The sequence below is a fragment of the Pygoscelis adeliae genome, unplaced genomic scaffold (assembly GCF_000699105.1).
Source record: "Pygoscelis adeliae isolate BGI_AS28 unplaced genomic scaffold, ASM69910v1 Scaffold113, whole genome shotgun sequence".
Taxonomy (NCBI): domain Eukaryota; kingdom Metazoa; phylum Chordata; class Aves; order Sphenisciformes; family Spheniscidae; genus Pygoscelis; species Pygoscelis adeliae.
Window position 1 is genome coordinate 6006458 of NW_008825108.1, and position 9784 is coordinate 6016241.

General features: G+C 37.3%; 1 protein-coding gene across 1 annotated transcript in view; it reads left to right on the forward strand.

The window, feature by feature from the left end:
* Nucleotides 1–5: 5 nt before the first annotated feature.
* Nucleotides 6–9784, forward strand: part of ZFC3H1 (zinc finger, C3H1-type containing) — a gene marked incomplete at its 5' end in the record, with an annotated part of 43529 nt that continues 33750 nt past the window's right edge. Inside the window, 5 exons of the mRNA XM_009327667.1 lie at nt 6–120; nt 4063–4479; nt 7432–7496; nt 7755–7953; nt 8163–8389. Coding sequence (XP_009325942.1) covers nt 6–120; nt 4063–4479; nt 7432–7496; nt 7755–7953; nt 8163–8389 — 1023 coding nt within the window. The remainder of the gene's footprint in view (nt 121–4062; nt 4480–7431; nt 7497–7754; nt 7954–8162; nt 8390–9784) is intronic.

Genomic DNA, 9784 nt, shown 5'->3' on the forward strand with positions numbered 1-9784 from the left:
GGGGTAGGAGCCGAGGCGGCGGCGATCGGGGAGGCAACCCTCCGGGGAGGCCGCCCGGAGGGGGAGGCGGTGCCGGATTCAGTAGCAGCCAGGGCTGGCGGGAGCCCTCGCCTCGAAAATGTATCCTTGAGACGTGAGAGGGAGCGGAGGCGGGGAGGCCGTGCTGCTGGGGTGGGCCTGGGTGCGTCCGTGCCGCGCTACGTGGCCGAAAGCCCTGGGAAGGGACGCTTTTTCCTCCCGTTCTGGCGCTAGGACTCCCGTAGGGGTAACGGAGAGCGAGGCTCCCCTTCCAGTCCCAGGGGTTGGCTGGGGCAGCGGGCCCAGCTTCTCAAAGAGAGGCTGCTGGGAAGACGGATTACTGCCGTGACCTGGCTTGCAACCTGGCCGATCAGTCCCGTGTAGGAAAGTGTAGCCTGAAACAAAGCCTTAGTCGATTGGATCCCAGGTGGCTGCTTTTCTAGCCAGAAGTGTGAGTACTGTGAAGCGGGGTCAGTCTTTGGTGCGGCAGTTTTAATGTATATAATTAAAGTGTCGCAGTTGTAAAGCTAAAACCCTAAGCTTGTTAATTTCCCTTATTGGGCAATGAAGGATCCACTGTTTTTTCATTTTCGCTTCCAGCCCTTCAGAGGCTGTTACACAAAGCTAAAGCTAACTTTAAAGCTAAACCTAGGTTGAACTGTGACTGTACGCACAGAATGGTTTATGTGGGAGTTTGAGTAACGTAAGAAAGCTCTATTTCTCTATAAAGCAATACCCAGCGTTCCTTGTAGGATGTTCTCCACTGATTGCTCTTAGAGTTGGTTAGGTGACTTTTAATAGAGTTCTGATATTAATTCCTTTTAGGAGTAGGAACTGTGAAAGTGATGGAAAAAGCTCCTCTCATTTTCCAGGTTTGCTATAGAAAAAAACATAAAGAACTGATGCCAAGTGTAACTTAGGGGCAGCCTGGTAGTGAAACTTGATGTAACTGCATTGTTGCCTAACTGAAAATGTAGACAAGTGTAAAAAACACTGAGCGAGAGAGCTAGTGGTTAAAACCTATTCTCCAGAATCTTAGAGTGTTTTATTGTCCTCCGTACCAATAGTCAAAGGATGTGCGTTGTTTGCTTGAGCGTGCTGGTTGATCCCAGGAACAGGAATTTTTTCTACTTGTGCCAGGATTTAAGGCTTTGAAAGCTATTCATTGGATCCCTGTGTTACTTTAGATACAAGATCCATCTCATTAATTTTTTTTTTAATGTGGATGGAATATGTAAACTAGTGATAAAGATGCTTTTATTTAATCTCATCTGGTAAAGTTACAGCATTACTGAAGTCTTCGTAAGAACTCTTCATTCAAGGATCTTATCTCAAGAGGCAGCAAGTGAAGATGTCATTTGGCCAAGGTCGCACAGTAAGATGGTTCTAGTGCTGAAAAATAGATTTTAAGTCTCTTAATTTGCAGTGTTGCTCTGAGTACCAGAAGATGGTTACTTTCTGTGTAATGAGTAGTTTGCAGGGCAGACGTATTGATCATCCTACACAGACCTTGCAATGCTTATTAATACTGATACAGTGTCCTTCTCCCTTTTAATTATAAGAGTATTCAGAAACTGATAATTCCATTTTCAAACCAAAAGCAGAAAATGAGGAAGTTTTTTTTTTTCCTTTTTTCCCCCCAATACTTAAGATGCACTCTTCTGTTTAAACATGATAGAGAAGGTTCTAATACTATTGCTCTTTAATAAGTGACATTCAGTTGTTTATGGATCATATAGTTAAAGAAGTGTAAGTTCTTTTCTGTATTTTTCATATCCTTGCCACCTAAAGGAGTTGATATTACAGTATTCCTAAATACTAAGATACCTTCATGTTGCTAATATTAATGGAGTAGGGGTGTAGTTCATGGGCATGTGACTTCAGAAGAGACCTTCACATCAACTGGTACAAGGAGGCTTGTGGCCTGGAGTGGTATTTGGAATTCCCCCAGTAAAGTGAAATGTTTAAGTGTCTGCTAAAAGAGAGACGTCTCTTTTTCTTTATCCTTGGAACTAGTACTTTGCACAATGCTTTGTAGAAGTATATGTATAAATGGAGTAAATGACACGGTGGAGCACTTAAAGAATTCTTGTTACTTTTCTTTGGGTATTAGCTTTTAATAGGCTTTTCTCTTTTAACACCTAGCAACTTTAACATGAAACTGTTGGATAGTCATTCTGCAGAAATTCTGGCATAGAGAATTGTGGAATTTTGAGTCTGAAACATGGGACCAAAATGCGACTTTCTATTTCTGTTGAATTCTGAACTCTTCACAGCATACATTTTTCTTCCTTTCTTAAACCCCCCAGTTTCTTCAGTTGGTCTCTTCTTTTGGTTGTAGGATGAAGTTTCTCTTGAGCTAATTGAAGAATAATTGTTGTTTTAATGTATATGTGTGTGTCGGCCTTTCATAGCACTCCATGTAGTCTTGCATTCTGTGTGTAGAACCACATATAAAAAAAACTTCTACATATGCGAAACAGAATTTCTGATTAATACTGTTGTGGGAGCTCTAGCAATTGTATTATCCTGAGCACAAGAAACATCCCAAAGCTTTGTCTTGTTACCCAACTCTAGATGACTCCAGAAGCTATTGAAGTATTTCAATATCAAATAATAGTTAGACTTATTAAGTGATTTAACATCACTTATAAAAAATTAGCTTCAGACTTTCCTGTGACTCACGAAATCACTAATGTAGTTGTCTTTTTGGAAGTAGAAATGTGTTGGAAGTGAGTTTGGCCAATATGCTTACTACATAATTTGGTGTTATACTGCACACAGCTCTTAGTATTTTTAGCATATTTATAGATTGTTTGATTGCCTTCCGGATTTTAGTTTATCTTTACTAGTTTCTGCTTTCTGTGCTGAAGCTTAAGAAAGCATTGTATAGCAAAACATTTCCTGATATTACAGACGTTGTTTTTGTAGGATACATACCAAGATTCTTTATACTTATGTTAGAAGTTAACATAGTGAAACATTCCAAGTTTGGAAACAGCCAAACATCCATGTTGTGAGCAGAAGACAAATATAAAGTTATCATCCTCTGGTTTCAGTGTGTCTGCATTCAGAGGACACCTATTTTAGCTTCTAGTTTTACTCCATTTATTGTTTTAAGCGATGATGTTGATGAAAAAGCATTTCGCATAACTGGGTGTGAGTCAGCTGTTATCACAGTGGGGTTGGTACTGAAAGTCGAATGAGTCAAACTTGACTCGGTATCCTAAAAGGTTTCCCCTCGAGCATGATTGTTTTACAGGATAGTTTAGCTTTTTGAGTGTCAGGTTAAGGTAAGAGGATTTGAACCTCTAATAGTGAGAACTTTTATTCTGGATACAGTTGCCTAAGAATATTTCCATTGCCTGCCTTGGACAACATGTTGTCAAGAAAATCTATCCCTTGGGCACGCATAGACAACCTTTTCTGAGTAATTAGTAATTCCCAATCCTCTTTTAGCATTTTTTGAATGTTTTGATTGCAAGTCTTTAGCCACTTTTTTAATTCCCTTCAGTTGTTGATTATTCTGTGCCTTACCTCATTTGTTGAGCTACAGTTACTGCAGTGTGTAATTGTGCTGTGGCTAGACTTAGCATTTTATGAAAGAATAAAATGAGTGAAAATGAATTTAACCTGTCTTTTTGGGGAGTCAATACTTGACTTAGGAACTCTGGAAGTCTGACTTACTCTCTGTGATAGGGAACCTTCTCAGCATTACAGCTGTTGTTTCTGGGAAGATGGTGTGAGCAAGAGACAAGACCTCTCAGCAATTCATGAAATTCTTGTCATAAGTAGGATATTTTAAATTGTTGGTTTGAGAAAATGTTTATTTAAGCTGTCAATATATAATAGTGGATACATCTTTTGCATGCTGCTTTTATTTATAAGGGATATTTTTCAAGCTAGCCTTAAGGTAAAATTAAAATAAAATATATGAGAATGATCTTAAGTTCTGTTTGTCATAATTTAGTCTTCAGTGGTAATATTGCCACTGTCTTAAGGTTATACATGCTCTTGTCTTAGTTTTCTTGACCAGTAATTCAGCCAAAACTTTTGGAAGGTCCCCATCTAGAAAGCAGAACTACTCTTCTAAAAATGAAAACTCTGTGGAAGAAAGTTTTGAGGATCTGCTCTTGAAGTATAAGCAGATACAATTAGAGCTTGAATACATTAATAAAGATGAAAGACTGGCTTTGAGCAACAGGGAAGAAAATGAACAAGATGATGATAAAACAGTGGACACTGAGGACCAAATAACTGTAGAAAATGACAGTATTACAACGGATGCTATAAAAGAAGTATCTCCTGAGGAGAAAAATCCGGTTATAGCCTTTCAGGCATTTGAACTGAAACCTCTCAGACAAAAACTGCCTACTCCAGCTGAGAGGAGCAGATTAAAAAAAGGCAAAGAAGGAACGAAACAGTCATCACAAAAATCTGAAGTCACAGAATCCGGCCAAGGTAAATACTTGTAAAGTTGTTTTAGCTTGTAAAGTTCTTTTTGCTTGCCATTATCTATCATATTTGTTAGGTGTTGGGGAAAAATTTACTTTAATTAAAATACTAATTTTAATTAAAATGTTAAATGTTTTAAGTTATAGATTAAATGTACATAACTCCTGTTTTAATCATGCTTGGAAGCATGTTTTTGGTTTGTTTTTGTTTTAATTACTGTTCACAGCAGAAATCATTGACTTTCACTGAAAATTTTCCTTCTGTTTTTCCCGTGTTCTTTTTTGCAGAAGCAAAATGTGGTTATTTTTTTAGCTGAAAAGATAACATTTAGAGGCATCTTTTTCTGCATTTCATCTTTGTTATGTGTTTTCTTCAGTGTAACAAGCCTTTATGAGATATTTTCACCATAATTATTTTGGTAACTATTGATATTCATGAATAGTGAAGAAATCATGGGTCAGAAATAGAAAGGATTTGTAGAAGAAATGTAGCCGAAGCGTAGAATAAGTGTCTTGTCCAGGTAGTTCTGGACTGCAGGCCAAAGAGCATAATTGCTCAGATGCATGAACCAGTTAGCGAGAAACAAGTTATCGTGTCCAGCTGACCTGTGGTAAAAGTCCTTGAGCTTGCTTCTAAGCCTGCAGCAAAATAAGGCAGCCAGCTTAAACTTCCTATTCTGAGGCTTCATCTAGTTCTAGTAAGTGTTTGCTGTGGTTGAGGGTGTGCTTGTGGATATCACTTGTCATCTTATGTTAGCTAATTTGTCAATATGTGTAAACTATCAATTTGAGTGGGAAGAGACAAAGTAGTAAATGGATGGATTAAGAATACAGGTGAGTAATTGGTAGGAATATGAAGAAAAGTAGGACCACAGCACTGAAAGTCAGAATGATTTATACGTAACTTCAGAATGAGAATTTAGAAGACAAAGCCTGTAAAGAAACTGAAAGAGAAAACTGATAATTATTAGTCAAACTGCCTCATTCTAGGTATTTGTTCCCCTTGTGTCTTTCCCATTAATAAAGAAAAAAACAGGTTCTAGTATTCTTTAAGAGGTAATGTAGTTTTTAATGGGAGACGTGAGGAAAAACAACAGATCTTGACCACAGAAGGAAAAACAGTAGCCTGCAGGAAGAGAACATAGCAGGGCAGGAGTAAAAGAGCTATTTAAAAAGCAAAACAGTCCCCCCCCCCCAAATAATCCAACTTCAAAACTTAGGAGTTTCAACACTGAAGTCGAAAATACAGTTCATATGATAGTGAAAATAGATGCTATAGTATGCACGTTAAGAGCACCTTAATTTTTGCACACCACTCAAATCTATGACATAAGAATGATCTGAAAGCAGTCAGATTATGTATGAGTGTCCATTTATGACAGTGTAATACAGGCTTCAGAAGTCGAAAAACCCAGCTGATTTGAGTTACTGCAGATTCATGTGTACAAGTGAATGTATACTACTTGATTATGCACCTATTAGGAAATTAGCAAAATTTGGTTTTCCTATTATATTTTTTAAATGTACTGGATGTTTCTCCAGACCTGTTCAAGTTGAAGAATTTGTCTTAAAACTCAGGGAAGTTTGTGTCTCTTTCTAGAATTAATTCTCTGTGGCTCTACTGCTCTAACATGAAGGCACTACAGTATTGCCGGCTTTCCTTCCCTTGTTGCCCATTAGTCTGTTCTGCTTGTGTTGTCCTCTTCTGGTTTGAAAGAGCGTTTTAGTTTGTGTAGTATGTCCCTGCATATGTCTGTCTGCATCACAGAAACTATTGTACCATCTATGTCTCCCTGTTTCCATCCTGTGGACTGAATGGTTAGGATCTTTGCTTAGTGTAATAACTTTTTTGAATTTTCTTTCAGAATACGTATGGGTATTATTTATTATTTTTCTTCCTCTTGTATGTGTGATTTTAAAAAATGCATGCAATTGCAAGCAGGAAGACCTTCAGCATTTGCTACATACCATTTTTGTTTAGGTATAAGGTTTTGGTATATTTTAAACAATGCCCCTCTGAATGTGACTTTTCATAAAATGCTAGGAGGAGGAAAAGCTGTACAGAGTGCAAACTTACTTTCTACCAATTTGAATTGTGGGAAGGAATCTCTCTCTGAAGAAAGGCTAATGTAGGAAAAGATCTCCAAGCTTCTCTCTAAATGTTTATTTCCTTCCTCTGATGCAGATAAACATATATATGTGTGGTTGTATATAAATTATATAATTATAATTTTGCTATCAATTATATTAATAGCTGTTAGCTATAATCATTAGATTATGTTATATACAGCATTATGTATATTATATATAAAATATAATATGTTAATGTGTATATATACACACTATATAATAATCAGATGGATATGTGGCTTTTGGGCAGTCTAACAAATTAATATACCAACATCTTAATGCTTAGCAGGAAAACATTACTATTTACTACTTATTTCCTTAGGATAACTCTTTTCTATTCTCCTTTGGCATGAAATGGAGCAAGTGTGTTCTTACTGCAGCTTTGGGCCTTTATATTTAATTCTGCAAAAGACTGACCAGTTACTCAAAATAGCTGCCAGTGGAATCTGAGATGCTCAGGACAGCAGCTGATATGAGATGGTAGCATAAAACAGATGGCAAGAAGTCTTCCTTTCCCCTTGTCTCCAAATCAGTTTTTCTCTGCTTCTTGGGAAAGTACATGTCAACCTTAAGACAGAGAATTATTAAAAAATGACAAATCTTGCCTTAGTCTTATGGCATCATGATGTGGATTTCATCAGATGTGCCAGGTTTATATTAATGTTTGTTAATGTGATCTTATACATACAACTGCTATTCTGTTTTACACTATGTACCAATGATAGTGATAAAATACGTTTGTATGGATTAAGTTCTGCACATCATTTTAATGTAGCTCTGTCTCATGAGAAACAGCTCACTCAAAAATATGGCATTTTTCTTTTGGAAGGTACAGAAGACAAAGAACAAACATCAGTGCGAAAGCTTAGCAGTTCAGATGTTATATCTGAAAAGGTAAGAAAGTATTCCTCCGTATATGAGGCATAATTGTGTTACGATACTCTGATGGCTTTTTCCAAATTGCAGTCCAGAAATGTTTCAGTAATAGTAACAATCCATTCTTAAGGAATAACGCTTACCAGTACAGTAGGATTTTTAAGCTTTCTCTTGGTAAAAATTTTGGGACAGACTTCAAAAGACTTTTTCAAAAACGATTTAGTTATTAAATGATGTTTCTTGACTTTTTGTCTTATCCTTTTTTCTCTTCTCAAGAAACTGCTTGATGATGAGGAGGAGATGTCTGAATTGCAACTTAGGCTTCTTGCACTTCAGTCTGCTAGTAAAAAATGGCAGCAAAAAGAACAACAGGTGATGAAGGAAAGCAAGGAAAAATTAACAAAAACGAAAAGTGTAACACAGAAAGTCAAAGCCAGTACAAAAGCACATTCAACAAAAAAAACTAGTGCTACAGGTAATAAGTTTAATGTTACTGAAATGGCTATCAATGTCATGACCTCTGAAATAAAAAAAACCAAAACATTGTATGTTATGTGAAACACTGGGCAATGAGCCTTTAATCTTTCTAAAACCCCATACATCTACTCAAAGCTCTTGAAGAATCTAGGATTAGGGGGAACTGTTTAGGTAAGGTGGAGTAATCACATATCTTTTTATTTAAAGCCAAGCAAGCTTTGAGGAAACAACAGACAAAGACATCAAAGAAGATGCAGCAGCAGAAGGAACAAGACAGGCGTCAGAAAGAGGAAGACCAGAGGAAACAAGAAGAGGAAGAGGAGAGAAGAAAGAGAGAAGAAGAAATCAGAAAAATTAGGGACCTCTCAAATCAAGAAGAGCAGTACAATCGATTTATGAAGCTAGTTGGAGGAAAGAGGAGGTCGAGAAGCAGGGTAACGTTTGTTATATGGTGTTCAGGTGTTATATTTGGAATTCATGAGTGACTTCTGTCTTGCCTCTCCTGGTTTTACGTCCCTCCTTCCCCTCCCCCCCTTAAAAACCAAAAAAAAAAGAAAAGCTCAAAGTATTTCAGTGTTTACAGTGTGTTAATCCTGTGCTAGACAGGTGGAAATTCCCTTTGGGTTTGGTAAGATCAGTTTTGTATGAATTGTATGTTTGCAAGTCAGTGGTAAAGCATTTTCCTCCTAAAGATATTTTGAACGTTGTGATCAAAGAGCAATGTGTAATTTAACACAAACCAATCAACTAAGCTTTCTCGGCTTTCTTCTCTTAGATTGCAGTTTTGTCTCCACATTGTCAAACTTTTTGTGTCTATACAGCTTCAGTGGCCTGCTTCTTTCAAAATGTCATCTGAGGTTTGGTTTCTTTGTAGTATTTTTTAATTTGTCAAGGTACAAAATATGCCCAGACACAAAAGGTAATTAATTACTTCAGCTTCATTACAGGATGAGAGAATTGTGTCAAATTTATGAAGGAATAGAGTTACTGCAGGGATCATCATGCTGCACTTGTAGGCTGTCTTCATTCTCTCATCTTGAGATTAGCAAAAGGCATTGAATCACTAATGTTCTGTCTCAAAACACTGGTACATTACAGAAAAAATGACTGTTTCTTCAGCATTAATTCTTTCATCGTGGAAGCAGTACAGCTGCTGCAGCTAGATGCTTGGAGCTACTGATGCTGTAAGGAGGAATGAAACTGCAACTAAGGGAATTGGGACTCCCTATTTGAGGTCATGTTATAGAGAAGTCCCATTTATAATCATAATGAGTGGAAAATTGAGGCTAAAAGTGTTTAACTGTAAACAGTAGAAATTCTAAAAGCTACCAAAATGTCTACTGTATGCCTCTGAAAGATACAAATTGAGGAGTCTAAGAAGTCGTACTTAACCTGTTCTGCATATTTTCAGTGTTCACTGAATGTTGATTGGCTTCCATCTAGTGTTAGGCATTCTTTAAACAATCTGATTTATTAGTTGACAGTCTCTGGGCATGTTTCAGTGTGGTATGTGGCTCCTTCTGGGACAATAAAAGGATTCTCCGCCTGAGACATCAGTCATGGAACAATCAGAACATGTTTCACCTAAACACACAACCTTTGTCATAGTGAAGATGATCCTTGTGCAATTTTGTGTTGTTTCTAACAAGGGTAGTTCAGGCACTCTTGGTAATTGCCATGACAGATTAACAGAAATAATAAAGCATTTAATTCTCTTTCAGTGTTTCAGAAATATATAACCATGGCCATTTACCAGATACATAATGACCTAATAGGTATTTAAAAATTGCTTCTATGTATCATGACTGCTCCCCCTCTCCCCCCCCCCA